Source organism: Atractosteus spatula, chromosome 5, assembly GCF_055471065.1.
Source record: "Atractosteus spatula isolate fAtrSpa1 chromosome 5, fAtrSpa1.hap1, whole genome shotgun sequence".
In the NCBI taxonomy this organism is placed as follows: Eukaryota; Metazoa; Chordata; class Actinopteri; order Semionotiformes; family Lepisosteidae; genus Atractosteus; species Atractosteus spatula.
This window is the reverse complement of record NC_142710.1, coordinates 33051815-33077825: the sequence shown is the minus strand read 5'-3', so window position 1 is coordinate 33077825 and position 26011 is coordinate 33051815. Positions and strand designations below refer to the sequence as shown.

The following is a 26011-nucleotide window of genomic DNA, read 5'->3' as shown; positions in this document are numbered from 1 at the left end:
GTCCTCTTGATATATGTAACTCTTTGTAACTGATTGAATATATACCTTTTGTATTCTGATAACCCTCTCGATAAGATCTGTTAGGTTTACATGCATATTCTATGTATTAATAAATGTATCCTCGTGTATTAGTACCTGTGTGTGTGCGTTGTTTGAGTTATGTCGCATGGTTGGATTCTAAAGCCATCAAAAGAATCAACTTTGTGATTTACTGCTACAATTGATAATTGTCTCAGTAAATGCCCAAACCCTACAGAACTGGTGCCTTCAGAGAGCCAAAACGTTACATATTTGGCGTCCCTGAACGGCTATGAAACATTACACATGTCAAAGGAAAACATGTTAGTAAAAGTCTGCTTTCAAAAGAAAACATTAATTGAATGTCATCACCTACAGTAGTTCACTAAATTGCTAGCTGAAAAATTAATTACTGTTCTCATTTCCTACAAGTACTGTACAAATCAAACAAAGGCACCCACTGCATGGTTTAACAAAGTGGTAAGGAAAAGAGGCCCTCAGCATAAACATGGTTCTGTTGTACTCTACTCCAAGATTATACTCTAAAAAGTGTTTATAATGACTCTATTTTTAGATATATCAGTTAGACAAATACTTTCTTAGAAAGCAATTAAAATGCTTTGTGTTTTGAATGTAAATAAATAACAGAGGTGATGCACGCTTTTTAAAATGATTGTTAGTTACATAGTGACAACATGTTTGATATTGGTCAACCACATACTGCACATCTTGCAGTCTTTACAAAATGCTTATGAATTTAGAATTAGAAATATCTTATATATGCAAAGAACATTTCTGAACATATTACATTTATTGATACTGTAGATGTCTTAGTCTTGAGGCGTTTCATTTTGTAACGGCAGCCAAGCACACATGAACAATTTCTTTCATTTTGTTCTAAAATGATTTTAGCCAACATATATACATTCACCAATCACAGCGTAACAAGCAATTTGTATATTTTTATCTTCTAGTGCTATGAATGACACCAACAAATTGACTTATAGTAGTAGTTGTATTCAACTGGGAGATGCAGTAGTTGCTGTATCTTCATTAGAGTGATAACATGGCTTGATTTCAACATTTCTATCTTATAAAAAGTCCTATACAGATGCAGCCATTCAAAGTGTGCATTACAGACACGTACCGCAGATGGCGTCGCGCATTGTGACGCAAGATGACGCTCGGTACCGCGGTACGTGATTGGTTGACCGACAGGGGCACTCGTGGTCCGTTGGTCTGTCGTAGAAAGACTTACAGTAAACGTCTTTGCTGTGCCCATTGTAGACATTGAATTCTACCACTGAAGGGAAATCTTAGTAGCTGAGCATAAAAAGAATAGGAGCATACTGTAACGCGTGTGAAGGCCATAAACGATATTAATTTTGGAACATAAACATACAGTATATGGCTGGTCTTGGTACTTTAAAGAAAAAATACACACCAGTATTCCATTTCTCCCTAAATATTTTAAGCATCGAAGTCTTTAACTAAAGAGATACCGGAGTCAACAAGCATACTTTTAGAATTTGATTAAAAGGGAATATAATATGGAATCGCGTATCTAAAGAAATTAATAACGATATAATTATATTCATGTACCGCAACACAAGAATAGTACACGCTGTACATTATCTGTCGATAATGTTTCTGTAGTGCTTTTTCAGCACTCTGCATGTGACTGTGCCGGTGGCGCTGTGGGTTAGGTTCCTGACTCCCATGTCACACGGTCTGTGATCGAATCCCACTGGAACTATGAGTTTTTTAACAAACATTTCTTTGAAAAAATGAAACGTTTCTCTTGGTCTGAGATTAAATAAAACCTCACTCGCACCAAACAAATTTATATTTCTAAATATCACAACATGATCGAATTTAAGTCTTTTTAATAACAATGAATAGTCACCTATGCGTTACAAAATAAACATTTATATTGATTTGAATCGCGTTTTGATTTAAATCGTAAACGCATGTTTAAATATATGTGTTTAAAGGCAATATACTGTATAAAAGCGCTGATTCTTATGGAATGTGTTCCGCCGGGGATTCAAAACATTTATTTTTTTTAATCGCGTATCTAAGGAAAATAGCAGTATAACTTTGTTCATGCACATCATTATACAGTATCTCATTTTGTATTTCTATAAAAAAAAATCGTTTGCCCAGCCACTATTGTTGTTATTGTTTTTATCCTGTAAAGCGCTTTGAGGAGCACAGCTTTTTCACCACTTAGATTACTTTTTGACACCATCCTTACACAAAGCAGAAACTGATTGTATTTTCCGATGACACACTGTACAAGTGCAAAGATTACAGATTTTAATCGTCTTTTTTCTGAACCAGGGAAAATCTGATCATGTTTCTCTATAACAATAATAAAAAACTTTATTTTACATATCACCTTTAAAAGTGGCATCTCAAAACAATACAGTAGATGTAAACCACAGATTACAAAGTAAATACCCAGACAAACGCAAACGTGTTTTTAATAAAATGCTTTCATTCATTCAACAGAGAGAGAGCGTAAAACCTGGATGTAACAGCTGTTCCTTTTTCTGATCACTCGATCTCTGAGATACATGAGAATCCAGGCCTTTTTATCAACGCTTTCTTTTCCGTATACCAGATATTATGGAACCACTTCAGAAGGGTGTCAGCCAGTCAAATTCCAGGAATCGGTACTTTAAAGGAAAAATACACACCGGTATTCCATTTCTCCCTAAACATTTTAAGCATCGAAGTATTTAACTGACATGTGAAATAGCGTGTGAAAAAGTGGTAGTTTTAAGCTTTTCTGCTAATATAATATGGAATCGCGTATCTAAAGAATTTAATAACGATATGATTATATTCGTGTATATTTGGTATTTACACCCGGCGCGGCACCGAGGGAGCGTCTGCATTTATAACTTAGTTTTTAAAATTAGTCAAGCAATATGAAGCATCTCCTTTTACTTTTAAGTCCCTTAAATACATTGAGCACAGCTTTCTCACCACTTAAGATTACTTTTTAATACCATCCTTACACAAAGCAGAAACTTTCCGATGACATACAGTACAAGTGGAAAGATTACAGATTTTAATCATCTTTAATTTTGTTACGTTATACGTTTTAGGAACGTTTCATCTAAACAAACACCACAAAACTATTCTCGATTGTATTTCTGAATGTTATGTTACACCTACAGTTCACTGCTTTAAATACATCGAATTAAGAAAGTAAGGTGTAGCACTTTAGATCTTTTTTTCTGAACCAGGGAAAATCTGATCATGTTTCTCTATAACAATAATAAAAAACTTTATTTTACATATCACCTTTAAAAGTGGCATCTCAAAGCAATACAGTAGATTGAAAAACAGTTAAAAGAGACCAAAGTAAATACCAGACAAACGCAAACGCGTTTTTAATAAAATGCTTTTATTCATTCAGCATTCAGATTTTCCCTGGTTCAGAAAAAAGACGATTAAAATCTGTAATCTTTCCACTTGTATGTCATCGGACATTAACGAGTACAACCCCCCTCTCTGCGGGAGTGCTGGCTGTGACGAATTAAACCGGTTTCACAGGTATTTTCAAAGTAGGAAGTACAGTACTTACTAGTTAAAAAGCTAGGCTCCTCAATGAAATCGCTTTAACATGCTAATGCGTTGGTGTAACAGTCCGGGCGTGGCAAGCTTCCAATGTCAACTCGACTCGATTGGAAGACAATGAACGTATTTTAGCCCTAAATGAATTAATAGCAAACATGGTTTACATAAAAGACATTTTTCCAAGAAAGTTTATAATAATACGATCTATAGTTGAAATCTGAGCCTAAATATAAAGGAAACGCATTTTCAGAGAGCAATCACGCTGTGTTTATGTAGAAAAAGCGATTAGGTTTATGAGCAATCTAATTACCTATTCGCTTAAAACGCTATATAAAATAAAGTTTATTTAAAGATGAATGATAAGTGTCGCAGTTTAAATAATTTTCGTAGTAGGGCTTGGACAGATTCCAAGTGCATTTTTGCAATTTACGTTGCATTGTCCAATGTGCTGTTGTAATACAGTTTAGAATACAGTAAGTCTAAACTGTATCAGCTTTATTTATGGGTTGTAATTTAGAAAAAGTCAAAAACCGCACTCAAAATGCAATTTAGAGCTTTCTGGCAAGAGGAGACACCCAAATTATAATGTAACATGCCACTGTTTGTGCATGAACAAAGTTATACTGCAATTTTCCTTAGATACGCAATTAAAAAAAATAAATTTTTTGAATCCCCGGCAGAACACATTCCATAAGAATCAGCGCTTTTATACAGTATATCGCCTTTAAACACATATATTTAAACACGCGTTTACGATTTAAATCAAAACGCGATTCAAATCAATATAAATGTTTATTTTGTAACGCATAGGTGACTATTCATTGTTATTAAAAAGACTTAAATTCGATCATGTTGTGATATTTAGAAATATAAATTTGTTTGGTGCGAGTGAGGTTTTATTTAATCTCTGACCAAGGGAAACGTTTCATTTTTTCAAAGAAATGTTTGTTAAAAAATAAAGTCATAGTTCCATGGGATTCAATCACAGACCGTGTGACATGGGAGTCAGGAAACTAACACACAGAACCACCAGCGCGGTCACATGCTGAGGGCTGAAAAAGCACTACAGAAACATTATCGACAGACAATGTACAGATTTGATAAAGCTATAAAATAATGTAATTAGGCACAGAACAAGTTTACAGCACAGTACAATAATAAATGCTGACCATGACTTTAGAAGCATAAATTACCTTACACTCAATTTAAACACAAGCTGTCTTTAGCCCTCTAAGCTGGTTCATACAGAAATGTAGAGATCCAGGCTCAGAACACACAGCTTCATTAGCGAAAACATATGCAGGACAACTAGAGAAGACGTTTTACAGAGGATGGATTTTTAGAAACATCCCATCAGTGACATCACTGAAGTCAACTCCTAGGTACTGTAACTGTCGTGTGGATATTTTTACAAGAATCAGACAAAGGTTTAAGCATCGCTTGTTCTAGATAAAACTGCAAAAAAAAAACAACAACCCATAATGTACTTCTTTGCGGCTCTGTTTGCCCAAATCATATATTCACAACGTGAAATTAGAAAATAATATTACGTAACCAAAATCCACAATATGGAAACAGAACCTGTGTAATTGTTGACAGATGATGTACTCGTAACATTTTTACAAGACGAACTACAACATTTAAAAAATGACTTGTATGTACTTGATATCTCTAATCAATCCACTGCACTGCATTAAAACTAAACGAATACTAGAACGCCCTGGGCATACCGTTTCGCGCTTCTTATCAGTTGCTCAAAAGTAATTTGACCGTATGAAATGCATAATATAAACCTAGAAACATATACGTGAGCAGTATTTACGTAGTATCGGTGTCAAGACATACCTCTCAAATACTGTAAATCAAGTTAAAAATATCTCAAGACCGATTCTGGTCATAATGAAACCATGTTTTGTGTATGTTTTCTTTAAAGTACCGAGACCAGCCATATACTGTATGTTTATGTTCCAAAATTAATATCGTTTATGGCCTTCACACGCGTTGCAGTATGCTCCTATTCTTTTTATGCTCAGGCACTAAGATTTCCCTTCAGTGGTAAAATTCCATATAAATATTCAATACTTAAACGGGCACAGTTAAGACATTAAATATACATATACATACTGTATACAGTACAGTTTGCATTCGGTAATATGTTTATGTTCCTAAATCAATCTCTTTTATGAGCATGTGAAAGGCATGGTGAATCGATTCTTAAAAATTACTGTACTTTGCATGATTGGGAAAAAATGCGTGATTGCGAAATGCTGTGGTGTTACTTTTACAAAGACGGTCAATGAAAAAAAGAATGTGGACCAGGGCAATACTTTGAGTTTACAGCTTGTCCAAGGTCATTTATTATTAATACTATTAGTAATATCTTCGTTAAAGACTTTGATGGCTACAGCTCAAACATGAGAGGTTGAGCTTTATTAGCTCCACCTTGCGGAAATTCCGGATACTATTATTTTGCTAGCGGTATTTACCGGTAACTTGCGGTATTTACCGGTAACTCGCGGTAGACTGCGTACAGCGTACCGGAAAATAATGCGGTATCGCCCGCGCATTTTGAATGGCTGCATCTGTAGTAATCCTGAAGAAATATTTCTATATTAAGTTCCTTCCCATTTCAGAATATCTCAATTGTGGAGTGCAGGTATATTAGAGAGAAAATCTTGTAATTTTATAATGTTATAATTATTACTTCATAGTAAACACTTTAGGTTTTTTTTAACTCAAATTGATGACTTACAAATATCTTCGGTTTCCTATATCTGAAACTAAAACAGCTGGAATGTCAAAAAAGTCCAAGGAGCTCCTAGTCAAAAAGGTAGGGGCTCCTAGAAAAGAGGCCAATACCGAGCACAGAACTGAGGTTTAGTGAGGGCTTAAATATCCTGGGAAGTAGGGGGTGCAGTCATTAGTGTGGTGTCATGGTTGGATAATTGACCAGCGCACTGGTGCTTGCTGGAATTACCAATAGTTGTGGCCTGATTAGTGAGAGGTCGTTTGCTGGTAGAAGGCAGTTGCTGGTGGACGTGACAGTAGGTACTAAAATAAGACCAAGTTGGCTTGGTCTTGTTAGCATCTTCTTTGATGTTAGCATCTTCGTCGGGTAGGTTTTAAGAGTGCTTCTTCAGCTTATACTTGTTTCTTCCTTGAAATCTACCAGCAATACACTGACGACTATGTTAGAGCTGTCACTTGCTCTATCCACTATAGCAGTTTTTACATAATTTCACCAACTTCCACCCATCTCCTAAATTTATGGTTAATGCTTCACATCTTGCACTACTCTTGCTTTTCTGTACATACTGTACATCCATTAACTATCAGAGACTGAAAATGTCTGTGTTTTACAAACTCATTGATTCATTTCCTTTACAGCACCTTCAATACCAAACTATCCAAACTTCTCCTTGTTCCTTCAGAATATGCTGAATGAGACTTCATTGATAGGACATATCCTTTTCATAAATTCTGATAGGGCTCTCACCCATGCCAAAAAACATCCTTTGGTACATCATACCCTGAACCACAAAAATATGAAGGGTTTTACTATTAGAAAATAACAATCAAGACTACAGTAGCAGCATCCCAGACAGAATTTGAACCCACAAACCTTGGTTCAGTTCCCTAAATCCTAGTCAATACTGCATCACTTACCATTGCCTGCATTATTTAACATGGATTAAAAAGCTTTTATATGACAGAGACAGTAAAAGCCAAAATTATCCTTAAACTTGTTTCACATATTTGCCTAGCACTCAATGATTGACTAATCTCTTTCTAAATCCATTCATTGATGGATTGCTGCCTTCCACGCTTCCACTGAAATTCATTACCCTGATTTCCATCTATTTAGCACCATTTTCACCTCCCTCTACCTTTATCATACTTTTTCTTTTGCTTTCCCTATCCCACCCATATGCTTCAAATTTCTACCTCCTTCCCCCAGACCCTTTAAGAAGGCATAACATCTGAAACATTTTTTCATTTTTTCTGTTCAGTATGGATTTTAGCTCTATACAGTACATTCTCAGCACAAATGTTTTAATATTTACATGATTTCCAAGAAAATGTTTAGATGCATTTATTAGTTGCAGATTTATTAGCATGTTTGAGCTTGTACAGAATTTAGTCTTTTATTCATTTTACTGTAGTAACATTCTTAACTTTTTTGGGGTGGAGAAGCTAGATTTTAAAGTAGTTTATTTTTCACTGCTCAGAATAGCTCTTTAAAAAAAGCAATGTGAACCCTTTCAAATTACATTCCATTAGTTGTAATTCATTTATTAAGTTTCTGACTAATCTCAGACTTACCAGTGAGAGAGAGTGATATATCTGCTTAATATTAGTCTCACATTAAAATTGTCAATGACATCTATTCCCATTTTTTAATATTTACTTTCCATTTTAGCCTTAGAAAGCTACTGTATATGTTGGTGGGGTATGCAAGCAGACTGGTTCCTGCTCATAACTGTATTCCATAATATACAATACAAAATTATTATTATTATTCATTCCAATATTCATTCCAATATACATATTATGAAAAAAGCCTTTGAAATGGTCCATTTATAGATTGGGGTTTTGAAATTCTGAATCAGTGTGAATCTAAATGAGAATTGTTACAAATCAGAATGTTAATGGATTGTTCTAAACGTTTATAATTTACATGTGCTAGATAAACCATTCAAGAAGCTATTGGAAACAGGTAGACTGAAATATGAAAGGAACCATTCACTGCACAGTTTTGAGCTGTCATGACTCTAAATAAATTTGTAAACCTCTGATATAGAAGAGAATGGAATGTGAACAACTGTTTGATTGTTTTTTTTAAATGCTAAGTTTATAACAGTTATATTTTCTGTATTCTTCAATTTCCCTGATATACAATGCACTTTCTAGCTGAAATTTGTTGAGCTACAGATAATGTACTTCTTACAATACATATCTTATCGTCGCTTGCCTCTCTATCCGACTGCCCATCTATCTTGTATGTATACGTCCACACAAATAGGTACTGCAGAATACTGGTTAAGGTTATATTTGCATATAGATTAAGTCAGGGTTAGAAATGGTATAAAACACTGTAGGCCAGTAGAACTTGCCTGAAATTTAAAAAATACACAGCATAGCTTTTCTAAATTGGCAGATCAAACAAATCATTTTAATGACTGGATTACTCTGTACCCTAAAAGTGCCAAGATCTAGCAAGCTCAATCCAATACAAAACCTGTAAATACTTAAATACAATGCCACTGGACACCTTTTGTTCTTGATATTTTATTGTTGTACTAAATATTATCTGAGAATTGGAGAACAAAGTAGAAAAGTGAGGAGCAATCTTAAAAAAAAATAGGAACAGTATTGCTGTATCTTTTTTCTTTATACTGTTATCACTTCTAAAATTACAGCAGTGTGAGTGACCTTTGACTCTTATGATAGGAGTGAGAGACCTACTGATAAATCACCAAGGACAACTGAAAGAGTTTCAATGTGACCAGTCTTAAGGGAATAGTCTAGGTGAAACAAAGATTCAAACTTAAAGAACTCCAAAAGAGAGACAGAACAGGGACAGATGGTGCTGACAAGCAAGGCATCCAGGAAGACATGGGGAAGAATTAATCTGTGATAATTCCTCTTCATGCTTACAAAAAGAGAAAAGCAAATAGGCAGCTTGCTGTGCACTGTCCCCATCCTAGCACTGCATGCATCTAAAGTATAATAAGTGTGTGTTTCTGAGTACTTGTTTTCTGAAGAGTCATGTCTCACCTGCACTAAATACCCATAACCTATTTGTTATAGTCCCTACAGGTCTATAAAATGTTATTATGTATAGATTGCACCAGAGTATAATGGTAACTGATAATTCCCCATGAATAAAAACAATACAAAACTGGTGTAAATGTTATTGCTCACATCCCTGAACCAATACACCTATGAATACTTCATCTCTCAATCCTCTTTAAGAATATAAATCAAGCAAAGTTCTAAAAGTCTATATATGTTACAAATTGTCTCTTTGGTATTGCACCATAAATATTTTAAATCAGATCCCATAAGACAGCTATTTTAGAAAGACAAATTTTCAAACACTAAATTGCATTTGATGAATGAAAAGCAAGAATGTGTGATCTTTGATAATACTATTGTCCTTCAAACACAAGACTTTGTTTCTGTGTTTTAAGAATAAACATAAATAAAAACAAATGTAACTGTTCATGGTTCCTTTTAGAGATTGTAATTATGGTTACTGTAATTATGGTTTTAGTAACTATTGAGTGTCAACAAAAAGTTTGTGATCCCCAATATGGAAATTACAATTTCTAACCATGATAGCATTGTTAAATCGAAAATTATCCTTTTTAAATAAGTAATGCTAAGATACAATTTCAATGTTTTTTTAGATGACATGGTACTGTAAATGAAGTAGAAAAAATAATTCAGAATCAGTTTGTGAAGTAAGTGAACATTTTCATTACTTTGCACAATTAAGGAGGTAATTAGAATCAGTTGGTTAAATAATTAGGTAAGTAAAAAAGATTGAGTTTGGATAGCCCTATATAAAGAAAAAATGTCTCTAGTCTTCTCCATACACATTAGTGGAAACTTCTCACAAACTTTCACTATGGGTTCACAATAATGTTTTTTGCACTGTAAAATTAGTTTTGATTAATTAAGTGTAATGTTAATCTTGAAGACATACAAGTATGTTTCCAATACATAAGACTATTCAATATACTGAATATTTGTTAACATCTGCACATTTTTAAGTCTGCTATTCTCCAATAGCAATTGTATTTGAACAGCAAATTAATTTATAAACACTTTAGTGTTAAAGTTAAGTTTATCTTCTTAATATCCATAAAAAATATTAAGATCTGCAGAAGTTGAAGAGGAAAAGGTTGTGGTCAGTCCCTTGAGGGCACCACACAGGCTCCTGTGACATCTATGAAAATTTGCACTGTTCTTTTCCATGACAGTATTCATCATATACCAAAGACAGTTTTAAATTCACAAAGTGACAGCATCTTGGCAGGGCACATCGGTTCAATTCCATTGTACCTTGCCTCCAACTTCAAATTAGCTGTAACGCCAGCAGTTAAGGCAGTATGCCAGGTTGTGGTCAAATATGATCTTCCATCCATGGCTCCCAATGCACAAGGGCATGCAAATTAAATGTACCCAGTTACCGTGTGTTTTGGAAAGACATTTCTGTGAGAGCTGCTGACATATTGTAAAGACAGCACTGCCATGAGAGCATTCTTAGTAAAAACAAGTCAGAATACTACTCCAAAGATAATGTCATTTTTCTGGAGCTTTCATCACACACTTGGAACATAAGACTTAAGAATACTTCTGTTACATTAGCTCATAGATCATATGACTCGGTGCACTCTACAATTCAGACATGTGCAGTACTTACATTTGTGCTTTCTGTGAATCGCTTTCAAAAACAATAACTTTTGCTGTTTCCTGTGCTTTATCATCAAATCAAAAACCTTATATGTAATAAGGCATGATCAACCTCACCTGCAAGTTTTATTAAGGCTGAGGGGAAATCCAATACATTTTACAGTACATGAAATGGACAAATTGTCATATAGTAGAGCATAATATATATACACTGTATATGATATATTTAATGTAAAGAAAATTACTCAAAGCACTCATAAAATTATTTGGTTAGTTAAAATAGCTGTATAAATTCCCATACCATATATGTAAAGGGACATACTGTATATAGTATGAATGGAATGATGGGAATCACCTTCTCATAGGAAGAGGTATTGGATAGGTTTCATTCAACTGTGTGTTACATCCTTCCAATTATGCAACCCTTCATGGACACAAATTGTGGTTACACTATCACCCCACTTGTATCTATATCAAAATTCAATGCTCCATGGCACACCGAGACTTGCATATAAACAGTAAAAAATAATTTCAAACAGTAAATGCTTCTCTTCTGCAAATCACCTACAGTAGGATATTTATATATTCACTGGATTAACATATTGTTCATAATTAAAGTGTCAGAGAATACCTTTACAATCTTGCAACTGCTAAGCCTGTCAGTAAATGTAGTCAGACCACTATGTAACCTTAAGGGACACTTTCCAAGGGAAAAATATTTTCCCTTTACAGGGCCTTTGTTGTTTATGTGCATCCACTACATGCTATCCAATTAAAGGTTTCTGTAAAAATCTATAATGTATTACTGGGATAAGATAGCAAAAGGTAACTGAAACAGTATTTCCATTCATCAACAACAAATTACCACTGTTTCGTACAGTACAGCAGGCTATTAGGATTATTTCACATAAGAGCTAAAAGTTCCATAGAACAAAGGAAAGAAAAGTAAAGAGTTAGTTGCTTAAACACTAATATGTTTTATATTTCAAGTTTGAAAAAAGACAACTGCATTCACTAATAGAGTTTTGTAAACTGTACATATAAGAATATTTGTTTTAATTGCAGGTGACATGAAAACAACTTTGGGGATTGTTTAGAAAAACAGACTTAACTTTTCAAAGGGTATAAACACATTAATGCATTAAACTACTCACTTTTGTACCTCTTTCATAAACCACTGTGATAACAAGGTAGTCATGCTGAACTGGCATGATAAAAGTGATAAAAAATACAGAAAAGTAAGCAAGGAACCAAGTAAAGTGACTATGCAAGTTAAAGCATCCAAATCTGACAACAGGATTAACGTAAGTGCACTGTGGAAATGGATTGTGGAATTCAAGTTAGAATGAAAATATCAAAGAAAGGAAAAATATCCAAATATACACCACTAAAGAACTTATTATTCCAAGACAGAAGCCCGATGGAAGAGACAGATATACTACCTGCATTGTAAATAAGAGAAAACACATTTACAACTGGCAATTTTTACATGACTTGAAAGATGTGAATGAAATGCATATTAATATCAGGCACCATGTTTATTCTTTATTATTTCACTGTAACATACAAGCTAACAGTTGTTTTAAAGTAACATGAAATTATATCTATTTTCACTTTTGTTGATATGTAAACATGAGACGTATTGAAAATAAAAGTGCAAAAAAGTACATTCCCACACGTCACAGTAGTTCAGTGGCTCACCCAGATCATGATCAGAGGCAGACATGCTGTCCAGTTACACAGCTGTTTCACTGTCCAGCAAAATGGATAGGTGTAAATTTGTACCATGAACATTTCATGTCAATGGAGCCCTGGGTTTAATTATTGGGGTGATATCTGTGTGGAGTTTGTATATTTGCATGGATTTCCTTTGGGTGCTCCAGTTTCATCCCACAGTCCAAAGACATTTGTTTATTGGCTTCTGAGAAAATTGACTCTGGTGTAAGTGTGTGTGTTTGTGTCTATGTATGCCCTGCAAAGGACTAGTGCACTGTCCAGGGTGTATAATACCTTGCACATATTACTTACTTGGATAGACTTTCTCTCCCCAACTCTCTACTGGTTAAAGTGGTTAAGAAATGGATAGATGGACTCACTAATTTGTTGTGTAGTAAAGGCATGCAAAAAAAAATATTGAAATATTTAATAACATAAATAATATTTAAGAATATAACAAAGGCTTCAAATTAAATAATGCCATCTAGTACAGTTTGTTACTAGTTACAAATTGATCCAAAAATCTAATCCAGAGAAGTCAGAGCATCAGCTTTAACACCATGGTTTGGTTTTGTGTACAAAACTGCCAGTAAATGGTCCGAAGAGAAAAGAAAATCATTTTTTTTTCAATGTCATGAAATGTTAGAAAAATAGAAACTGATAAGAGAGAGAGAATTATCAGAAAGACTTTTTTTTACCACATAAGAGATTCATCTGGATGTAAACAATTATAGCTGGGTATAGTTTACCCAGAAACATTGGGGATCACCTCTACAACTGAAATAGAAACTACAGTATAAACTTTGTGTGATATATTGCAAAAAATAGCAATTGTACTTCTAAAAAAAACTAAAATATGAGACTTAAGTATAAAGTAAACAGGAAATCTAATTAAAATTATAGAATATTACAAGTTTTAGCAATCGTGCAAAAACTCATGAATGCTAAAACAATAATGGATCAATAAAATGTGTTGTTAAACAGTATCACTGAAAGCATAATTAAAAAAAATGTTCTAGAAAATTGGTTAAAAGCTTATCCCATAATTCAATCCAACAGAGGTCAGTAATGATAAACTAGTAAAAAAATACAGGGCAATTCTGCAAACATGGGAACTATGCAATTCCACAAGGCTGGCCTCTTTATTTCTTTTTTTTTTGGCTGAAGTTTTTTGGTTGTTAACACTGTTCTTCTGCTATATTCAGAAAAAGAGTTTGTTTGAAGTATTGAACTTGAGTCCACGAAAATCAAGTTCTCCACAAAAGCAACTGACAACAGCCTAAGCTTTCTTATTCAAGCTAAGAAAGGATCAGAAATTAAAAATGGTCTTAATTTACATGACCTCACTAGAACAATAGAAACATTAATTAATTCAGCATTGCCAAACAAAATTATTGTGGCGAATCAACCCAAGCCCAGTTTGGCAGAGAGGACGGTGGCAGAGAATAAGCAAGAAGCAAGTTTGCAGCTTCACAAAGGCAGAGGGTTTATTGCCCTTTTAGTTAAAGAGGTGTGCTGGTCACCAGGGAGAGAGAGAGAGAGATTGCAGACAGAGAGAAGGGGGGAGCACAGTTTGCCATAGATTGCCATGTGTGCCAAGAGAGCCAGTGTTAAGAGCCCCCCCCCCTATACAGTAGGTTACGGTGGGGGAGGGGAAGCTGCTCCACTGAAAGTGAAGGGGCAATGGCACAATCCATAACTGGGGGGGGGAGCTAGGGGTGCAGAACACTTCATTATCATGTCATATACTGTAACAACCCACTAATTATGTGTAAATATCCACAAATATATTTAAACAACAGAAAACTTTTCCTATTGAAAATCAGCTGAATACATGGCATTTTTCCTTCTGATAAAAGCCATTTACCATTATTGTTGTTTTTATGAATCACTTTTAAGTTATGCAAAGATGGAAGAATTGTGCTCCTATGTAGACAAAGACAGCCATCTAACCTATACTTCTTTTCTTAGTAAAGCTTATTATGAAGCATGCCAGACATAGAAGTTGCTTCAGGTTTGCAAATCTTAAGCAGCTCTGAAAAAGTTTTAAAACCATAATGATTGATTCATTCAAGCAGCTGAAAATTTACATTTTAAAAGTGTGAGTTGCTTAAGAAAATATATTATTGATAACTGTATATATTAAATTGCTTCTGCCATCCAATTCAGTTTGAATATGATGATCTGGAAATCAGGAATATTAGATTGTTTACTTTTGCACTTTACAGTATGTGTTTATCCCAGAGAAGGGCCTAAGAACATGCGTGGTGTAGTCTAGTGACATGATTCCATTTCACTACAGATATGCACACACTGTGGAGCATGGTGACATCTTGACTTGTTTACAAGTGCAGTAAAGAAATCAATCATCACGAAGTGATACAACAATAAAGGGTATGGACATTTTTTAAGTTGCCTTTAACTGTGTGCTATGACTTCAAGATTAAACTTTTTTATTCCCTCTTTGACTTCACATACCAGAATGAGTTATGTGATGACTTTGCTTGTTAATGTAGTGGCCCTCCCAGGATTTTTCTGCATTCATACTGAAATGTGCTTTAAGCATGTTTACACTGGGAAATAGCCCTGTGCCGGAATTTATCTTCAAGATCCATTTCAAAATATATTAATTGGTGAACTGTACTGTACAGTATACAGTATGCTACAAAAATATGCTAGAATACTTCCCCGTGACCAATTGTTCTATCACATTTGTGCTGGTGTAAATGCACCTATTGTTTGTTTTAAGTGACTCTGAGGATTTGCAATGAAAATTACCACTTGCAAAATTTCTTAGGGGGAAAACTTGCAATATCACTGAATTGAAAAAGATTTTTAAGAAACACAAAATTAAAACCATAGAAATCCATTGAAGACCATGTTTGTAAAACAAGTGCTCACTAGGATAGTATGCAAAGAAACAATAATTCTATGGGCACTTTTGACTGGGAAGCATGCAGTGTTACTGTATATACCACACAGCAAAAAACTGAAAATCATCTGTACTGTTGATACATTTCTTTGGAACTAAAATCAAGAGGAACCACCTTACATTAGTTTAGAGTAAATATTGATGGCAACAGTGCAGCTTGGATGCTGTAGTACTGTTGACAGTTCTAGGTGGCATTATCATCATAACCATATTATACAGGAAAGAAAATAATGAATTACAGATTTTACATGCTTAAAAGGCAAATAACTTGGACCAGGACTTCTTGAACTACAAACTCTCCAATCCATTTCATTGCTGTACCTTAGTGCAAATACCACCTTAGTTTTGTCATTGAAATGTATAACACAAGAAAGAATCCAGCTCCAGTCCAATCTATCACACTGCTAACTGCACTAATAACATGCTTTAACAACCACTAAGGCATCAATCCCTTTGGTGGGGTTGCCTTGTCCTCTTGGCCAGACTGTAACTCCTAAAAACAGACAAACAATGTCAAAAGATTTCATATAATTATCAATTATAATTATGTACCTATTGTAATTGTAATACTGCATTTATCCATGTACTGTATATTGAATATAAATCTTCTCCTTTGCTTTGTTTATCATGTTACTTAAAAAAAAACTGTTAGCTTGTATGTTACAATTAAATCCTAAAGCCTCTGTGTTGTGTATTACTACATCGAAGGTTCAGCAGGATCAATATAATGTCCATTAACGTACTTGTTGCACTATAGATAGTGGAACAGACATGAAAGGCCACTTTTGAAGAAATCCTAATAAACACTTTAATAAAAACTTAAACTCTTTAATATGCAACAAGTAGATATACAGTATACAAACTTAAAAGTCTTGGTTTTATTGGATAAATTAATTCTCCCATTCTTGGATATAAGAGAATATTCCTTTGAAACATCAACTCACAACAAAACAATACTCAGTGCCTTGCACAAGTAGACGCTTGCAAAGTTTGCACATTGTGTTCATTTAAAGCTTAATAATCATGACACTTTGAAGTAGTAATTAATATTTGTTACACAAAGAACCTATTCTACACATTCAAATAAAAAAAAAACATGTACAAAAATAAATGATTAATATGAAAGGAAATGTCACAGTTACATAAGTATTCAAACCCTTTACTCTAGCAAATATAAATTAGGTGAACAAAATTTTCTTAGTAAAATTGCCTCTTTTTGCATGCAATAATGTTTCAGATGATTTCAAAATAAATACAGTCGTTTATTGAATTTTAAGCAACGATACAACCATGAAGACCAAGGAGCTCCCCAAACAACTCAGGGGTAAAGATATGCTGTACTGTACACTATAAAGACAGAGATCAATAGACCAGACTGAAAAAGGGGGTATAAACAATTCAAAGACCCTTAATAACATTCTGAATATGGTGAAGTCCATCATTAAGAAATGGAAGGCACCAAGACACGCTGTCTCCCAAACTGAGCAGTCGGGCCAAGGAAACTGGTTAGTGATGCCACCACGGGGTCAACTCCAAATTTAAGAATTACTGAGCATGAGATTTTAAATAAACTATAAAGTATAAATAATGCCTATGCATCATTATGTAATTTCACAAAATTGGACCCTAAGAAGGTTCTGAATACTTTTGCAAAACACTGCATACTCCTTAAGTCTGTGCACTGACTTTGTAAGACATTGAAGATTGATCAGTATTTGTTGACCTGATAAGCTGTCCATTTTGTAGCTCATTTGAGAATATCATCCATGCTTTTCAAAGTTGAGTTTTATCCCTATTAAACCTTCCTAGAGGTCACTGGGCAAAATGGAAAAGAGATGATGTGATACTGTATACTCCTATGATCCTGATCAAACTCCTTGATTAGGATCATACTTCACAATTCTTAGTCATGCTTTGCAACTCATTATGTTCTCAACCATATTACGGAGTGCTACCCATACTTCTAATGGGCTAAAAGAAGATATTTACTTTTCTCTGCAGAAGATTCATATTTGTTTTAAAATTCTCATGTACTTTTAATAATATTTTACTAGAATTAGTGATGGTATTTTCACATTTGGCTGCTTTTCAGCAGTTATTTTGATTGCCTGCATTTCTTTTTTAAACATATACAGTATAACCCATGTAAAACATGTTGACTGTACATATATTCTTTGGATACAACATGGAAACATATGTCAGTAACTAAAGGGTTAAACATTAGTTTAAGAATCAAAGCATGAAATATAGATCACTTGATCATAGAAAAGCATAACATAAAAAAAATATTTTGTCTCCTATGAGTGTCTGTCATTTCTGGTCTGCTTCTAAATCGAAGACCAGGAATAAGCAATGGAAAAGTGATTTATTTATGGCATCATTTAAGGCTTGAATTTAAAGAGCTCAGCTTGTCCATGCCAGCCGCCTTGTTGTCAAATAACTAAACAGCATAAATATACCGACTGCCACTATTAAATTTAAAGTGCTCTATGTAGCTTTGGGAATACTTTGTTCACATTTCAGAAGGCTGATGTCTTCTATGTCTGTGGTGAGTAGATTTCACTGCATTTCACACGTTGAGAAATATTCAGAAAGCTAGCACATCGGAAAGAGTGCACTACATAACATGTTTAATCGTCTTAAGGATAAAAATATGCCCAAATGATATAAATAAATCTAAATGAACAAAAATTAAATTTGGTTGGTAGGACATCACAAAACTGCTGTCTCATTTGTTTTGTTTTTTTCAAAGTACTGCACAGTATGTACTGTATATATTCATGTTTATGTAATGTACAGGTATGCATGAGTCCAGATGATGTACTGTATGTGCATATTCTCTTTTAACACAAGGTATAAAAGTGTCAGGTGAGTGAACATAAAATTTCATGAGGCTTAATTGCAAAATGTTTTTATTTAGAGCAAATTAGGACACGTTATGAGAGAATGTCCAAAAAAAATAGAAAACCATTAAAGGTGTCCTGTTTAAGTATCCAATTACAAACTAAGGTCACATTCTATGAGATAAACTATTTTATATTGCAATAAACGTCTCAGGAGTCAGACACAGTACACTGTTCATTTCCACATGACAGACATTAATTAATGTTTACTCCCAGAGTTCATTCTATGGAAATGCACTGAAAGTATGTCTTTGACTTACTATACATGTACTGTATGACAAAGTTGCCATATTAAAATCAATGGTTATGACAAAGATAATACTTTACAGCTTTAATGATACAGTGATAAGAACAAAATGGAACAGCTAAACTATATATATATCCTTCTGTGGTAGCCTGGCCTTGTGTTTTAATTTACATTCTTTAATTTCTAATCCGAAAGTCATAAAACTCTCCAACAAATTTGATAACTTTTTCACTCTATCTTTTCTGAAGCATCAGATATATCCAATATATAAACATGATTTCAAGTATTTAAAACACATTGTTTACATTTCATACTGGCCATTTTGTTCATGACTTCAAAAAAAAACTTTAAAATGTTTACTATGTTTGGCATTCAATCACAGTTGATTGCAAACTATATACTGTAACTACAGGTTGAAGGGGGAATTTGTCAGCAGGGTTCAGGCAAGGAAACAAGTAAAGGTTAATTCCATGCAAAAAGGTAAAGAGAAGAATTGTTCTGTACTTAAAATGTCTTTATCAGTTCAGTTTTAATTACATGCTTTATTTTTTCTAATATGATCTGAAACTATATGTAAATCCTATTATATTACAAATATGAAACAAAAATTACAAAAACATAAACATACTGAAATCATACTATTGTTTCATATTCACACTTTATGGATATGTTATTTACATGTAAAGTGAATCTAAGTAGTCAACATCATTGGAATTACCTCTGCTAATCAAATGATTAAACACACAGTGTTTAATTTTTTAAGCATGTTTTCTTAACATGCCTGATGGTGTTTGTAGCACATCCCTGTTGAATTGGTTACTTTCCATGAAAAAACTATGAAACTAGTTCATATTCTGAAAGTTGTATTTAGCCTCCCAGATTAATCTTTCATATATCCCAGCAGAAATCATGTTCATTAGCAAGATAAAAAAAGGACAGGATGAGTTCTGTGAACATGCTTGTATTATCCTTCACCACTGGGGGCAGCTTGACTCAAGATTGCATTCCACTGAAACCAGAGCAACAGTCTAGCAAGCTATCAGAATGAGAGAGAGTGCTGGAGTGAGCATCGTTTCCCATTCACTGCTGCGGATCTGCTTTTGTGTACACATTTCTCTGCTTCCTCAGAAAATCAGATGCTACTATGGGAACTTCTGTGCAGTGGGGTACTGGGCACAAACAAAGAAAGCTGAATGCTGGCTAAGGAAAGTTGTTTAGAAATGCTGGGGAGAGAACATGTTCTGTCGTTACCCCTACTGCTGGTACTGCTGTTTCCTAAATATAAAAATGAGATGCTGCAATGTCCGCGAAGTGCAAATTACCTAGTTGAAGTTTAACCCTTTGCAAGTGCTGCTTTTTTTCTGCTTTTGTTTTCAAGTTTGCCTGACGACGGGGAGTAATGTTCCAAAAATTGTCTGCATCCTTTTGGTTGCAGTTCTTATATCTGCGTGTCAGTGTACATTGACTTTCAGCAGTGCCACTGACACTATCATACTTGTGGCACAGTGAACAAAGAACAAAAAGCTAGGAACAAATTCTACAGAAGTCAAAGGATGGGTGAGTACAATTACATACTATCTTCTCAGCTTTAAATAAAATTAATGTAATAATGCCAACAAAAAATGTGGATTTTAAATATGGATTTTATAGCCATGTACTTTCTATTGGTAGTACATGAATCCTATTCATTTTTAAAATAGAATAATTAAGGTGATGTAATAAATACTAAATTTTGTTTAGTATTCATAAAACAAAAACAATACACTCTATAAACACTGTTATGTTAAAATTAATTTAAAAAAATACTTTTTTTAATTGATTGAATACATTTGAGTAATTAGAATTTTACTAAATGAAAGCACCATAATAGGTCCAACAGAGAATAAACAATTTCATGAGGTTTTAAATTATTGCTACAAATTAACAAATATTCTACTAACAAGATTTACAATTGTACTTAATTATATGTACACATCTTCTGTTTGACTGTTTGTTTACACTAATTTCAAGAGATAATTGTAATGGAAAGATGAAAAACCTTTGTAAACTGATAATGCATTGGGATGACATTTTTATTCTCTGTATTGTAGGTTTCAGTGCTATCAGGCTACTAAGCAGATCAGCTGCAGTACTAGTGATAGCTCCTACTGTACTACTGACAATGCTTTCCTCAGCTGAACGTGGATGCCCTAAGGGCTGTAGGTGTGAAGGCAAAATGATCTACTGTGAATCACAAAAACTGCTCGAAATTCCCCAAGGGATTTCAGGAGGCTGCTTGGGTCTCTCACTACGTTACAACAGCCTGCAAAACCTCAAATACAATCAGTTCAAAGGACTGAACCAGCTTACTTGGTTGTATCTGGATCATAATCACATCAGCAATATAGATGAAAATGCTTTTAATGGCATACGAAGATTGAAAGAGCTGATACTGAGCTCCAATAAAATCAAACAGTTGTTAAATAACACATTCCGACCAGTGACTAACCTACGTAACTTGGATATCTCCTATAATCAGTTATCTTCACTTGGCACAGAACAATTCAGAGGGTTAAGGAAACTACAGAGCTTGCACCTGCGATCCAATAATCTCCGAAATATCCCAGTTCGGATATTCCAGGACTGTCGCAACCTGGAATTCTTGGACATGGGTTATAACCGCATACGAAGTTTGGCAAGGAATGTTTTTGCTGGCTTAATTCGTCTAAAGGAACTACATCTGGAACATAATCAGTTTGGAAAGCTTAATCTAGCTCTATTTCCACGTCTTGTAAGTCTTCAATTTCTCTACCTTCAGTGGAATAAGATCAGTGTCATTGGTCAAACTATGTCCTGGACTTGGAGCTCTTTACAAAAGCTTGACTTGTCTGGCAATGAGATTGAAGCATTTAGTGGACCAAGTGTTTTCCAATGTGTTCCCAATTTGCAGACCCTCAATCTGGATTCTAACAAGCTCACATTTATTGGACAGGAAATTGTGGATTCCTGGATTTCTCTTAGTACCATAAGTCTGACGGGGAATATATGGGAATGTAGCCAAAACATCTGTTCTCTTGTAAACTGGTTGAAAAGTTTTCGAGGGTGGAGGGAGAATACCATTATCTGTGCCAGTCCAAAGGAACTGCAGGGGGTGAATGTGATGGAGGCAGTGAAAAATTACAGCATATGTAGCAAAAGTACCTTTGAGAAATTGGATACAAGAGTTCCAGTCAATCCTCCTTTGAAGCCTACCCCCAGCAGGCCAAAACAGGAGACCAAACAAGAGATTCCTTTTCTGCCTACCCCAAGCATACCAGAATCAAGCACTGATGCTGACCATGACACAGAGCACATCTCCTTTCACAAAATCATTGCAGGGAGTGTAGCACTATTCCTTTCTGTACTTGTGATTCTGTTAGTGATTTATGTCTCTTGGAAGCGTTATCCTGCTAGCATGAAGCAACTGCAACAGAAGTCTCTGATGAGAAGGCGCAGAAAAAAGAAAAGGCAGTCACTAAAGCAAATGACTCCCACTACACAGGAATACTATGTTGATTATAAGCCTACGAATACTGAAACCAGTGAGATGCTGCTGAATGGAACAGGACCCTGCACATTTAGCAAAACAGGCTCCAGGGAATGTGAGGTATGAGCCTTTATTATAAAACTGATTTTTTAAAGTGGAAAATAGTTTTTAACTCTGGTTTACAAGATTTATTTACAAGAAATATTGTGTCTTCTGTCCAGCTTAGTGTGTCTGCAACATGCATTGGTAATGCCAGTCACTTGTGTAAGCTACATTCAACTCATTAAAGAATCCATCCATGTCAGCCTAACACTGGTTTTAGTGGATAATACAATGCACATTGTACTGAATTTTTTAAATATCTGATTACACTGTTGATTTTTTACTTTTTAAATCATCCTTTCCTCATCCTTATGATTTAATTCTAATACTATTAGGTTCTGTATGGTACAGTATACTGTAAGTTTTGTCATACAACATTTAAAAAGCCACAAAGATTGATCAGATAATTTACCGCTCTACAGATTAATACTGCTTTGACTATAAAACGCAAACTTGAAAAAGCATCAAAGTAAAATACTATTAAGTTGACATATTCAGCTTTCCATCTAATATCTCTTGTTAGAAGTGCTGATGCAGCAGTTTGCTCCTCATGAATGTATAATGCATTTTTTTTTCAACGAGGATAACAACCTCTTTTGATGATAAGTAATTTTCTAGAGGTTAAAAATAAAATCTAAGTGCTTGCAATTCATTACCGGTGGTGACGGAACACTAACTTATACATGTGTGCATATGCACAGATTCTATATTTCATATAAACAGACATATAAGGTCTATAGTATACAGTATGTCTTAAATACAGAAATTTGCCTTTAATAATTCACAACTAGTTCTACCATCTTGTTAAACTATAGTCTTCACTATTCAGTGTGAAAGAGAAATGAAATGGAAAACTGAATGAGGTCCTGTGAATTTGCACTTAATATACAGTACAGTAGCTTGATGAAATAAGAGCTAATGGATTATCTTTTTTTTTTGTTTTGTTAAAAGTGGCAAATGACATCTGTGGCAAAAAAAAGTTGATATTTGTTCCCTAAATCCCCTAAAGCATCAACCCTTTGCTTTTGGTTCTGATAAACTTCTCGTGACATTAGGAATGCCAGTGGAAATACAAAATCTGAAGTTCTCTTTGGCTATCCCACTAACACACAATGCTAGCTGGACTGACATTGTCTTATTTTAGTGGTCATCACCCAATCAGTATGTGCACGTCACACTAATGGCCTACTAGAGCAATATTCAAAAATATGAAAAAAAACAACCTTAGAACTGCATTTTATCACTTATGAATCACATTATATTCTTTATACATTTTTCTCTCTTTAACAGACTCTCTAAAAACAGGATTATGTACTGATTAGAATTTAATCAATACCACATTTTATGATTTAACGAAATAGCTTAATATATTACATTATATAATACATTTTTGGGTCTTATTTACTTTGGTTATTTTTTTGACCGAAGAGCTGTACATACAGTATCATTTAAAGCACAAATCATTAAATCAGTTTGTGTATTCTTCTGTAGTTTCCCTCCAGCAAAGACTTTAAAAATCTAAATTTATATATATATACTAAAGAAACATCACCTCAGAGTGATGGATGTGGAGTTGAAGCTCAGTAAATTATACCAACGTATAAAGAGTAACTGATATATCCTTCCATTTTCCTTTTTAGTGACATATTTGGAACATATTTTTATTGTTTAATCAATTATTTGACATTACCAGAATTACTTAAACTATTAATAGATACAATGTTAAAGTAGCCTTCTCCTGATACACAGCACTGTATTCTTATCTTTTGATGTCTACTGCTTCATTCATCACAGTACATCTCTAATGCAGTTAAAACATTCTGGATCTTTTGAATTTACAGATGAGACAGTTTCATTTTGGAGGATTGGGTACAAAAAAAAGAAGCTCAGCTCAAAGAATAAAGCCTCTTCCAACTAGTATCACACAATAATAATTTTTGTGCTAGGCTGATATCACAAAACCTTCAGTAAAATGGATACATTTTAATAGATTTCTAAGTGAGTCTTTGAAGCTATTGTGTGTAACATATATATATATATCATGTACAGTATACCACAGTAAAAGAAAATTTAAAGGGAAGCAAAGAAAAGAACTACGAATAGAACTGTCTAAAGGGTAAAATCTCCATGCGGCTAATGTTTCTGGAGCTGACGTTCTTTTATTCGGGAAATCTTTCTTTTAACTGACCCTTTTGCTGCTACTGAGAGGAAGGTCAAAATTTTGGAGGGGGGAAAGGGGGATGGGGTGAGTGAAGGACAAATCCTTTGCCGAGGTATTTTAAAGGATTGGACCTAGATTACTGCATCATTACACTTGACTTGGTAAAAAAAAAAACGGAACACTAAGAACTAACGACACATCAACAGGATTTGAGGAGAGTGGAAACATTAAAAGATGCCGACTGAAAAGAACACATATGGTGGCTTAAGAGGTTATCTAATCACGTAACTTATTTCATAAATATGATGCCCATACTCACCAAGTGCATTTTAACAATAAATGTGTAGTATTAGGATAGATTATGCTTATCTCTAAAAGGTTATCATATAAACCAATATACTTTAGACCATACGAAGGAAGCATATCTTGATTGATATGGTAATCTCATCTCACAGCCCTCTCACATATGAATAGTTTGCAGAACGATCTTTCAAAACAGAAACTGCATCATTCTGAATGTAGGATAATCTTTTTCAAAGGAAAAATCTCCACAACATTGTTAAATCGATAAAAATGAAAATACTATAAAACAATGAATTTGGTCCAAATATTATGGTGCAGAAATTTAACAAAATGCTATTAACATTTTTATGTGATTCTAGTTTTATAAATTCTAATTCATGCTGTGCAAAACAGTGAGTGCTACTTGATTCCCTGTGCTGTATTATTTTCCTGTTTGATCAGTCCAATGACTACAAATTGTTGTTTGAGCAATGTAGAGCAACGGTGAATAAGTTCCTGCAGTGAAGGTCTAAAACGAATGTGATAAATGCACTTACAAGAAGCATCCTCCCAAGTTAGATTGTCAATATATAGGAAAATCTTTTTAGCACTATTTGACAAGTCTATTACAAAAATGTGGGTGTTTCAAATGGAATTTTTGCAAAAAAAAAATGTAACAGACCGGAAGAATGGCTTTTTTTTTCAATAACATGTACAGTACTTTTCCAAGACTGAACTGCATAAACAGTTTACTAGAAAAGCTTGTTAATGTATTTATAGACAGAATTGTGTGCTGTAGAAATGGTGAACACTCCCTCCCCATTATTCTCTTGAAAATGATCCAAGTTCTGTGCAAATCACCCATCAGTCTTGAGAAGTTACAAGCCAAGGATCAAGCCTTTACAAGGTAACATGAAAAACTAGTTATATTAGGTAACCAAACAAATATTTTTAACAATGCCAATAATAATAGATACAATTAAGTGATAAATTATTGAATAAATAATGCATCTATTTAATTGTGATTAAAATGACCTAATTGTTCGGAGATGGATAATAAAAAGCTGATTTGTACAGTTACTCATATAAGAATAAAGCTTTAACTTGGTTAGATCTGCTTGGGGGCATTTGA

At 34.2% G+C, this 26011-nt stretch overlaps 2 protein-coding genes across 2 annotated transcripts in view; one reads left to right on the top strand and one right to left on the bottom strand.

Moving 5' to 3' along the window:
- The window catches only part of LOC148834983 (catenin alpha-3-like), a 634761-nt gene that overhangs the window by 277257 nt on the left and 331493 nt on the right, over positions 1 to 26011 (bottom strand). The gene's annotated exons all lie outside the window — the stretch shown is intronic.
- Positions 19868 to 26011, top strand: part of LOC148834984 (leucine-rich repeat transmembrane neuronal protein 3-like) — a 123220-nt gene continuing 117076 nt past the window's right edge. The window contains exons 1-2 of the mRNA XM_088916595.1: positions 19868 to 20386; positions 20920 to 22454. Of these exons, the coding sequence (XP_088772721.1) occupies positions 20383 to 20386; positions 20920 to 22454 (1539 nt within the window). The 5' untranslated portion in view covers positions 19868 to 20382. The remainder of the gene's footprint in view (positions 20387 to 20919; positions 22455 to 26011) is intronic.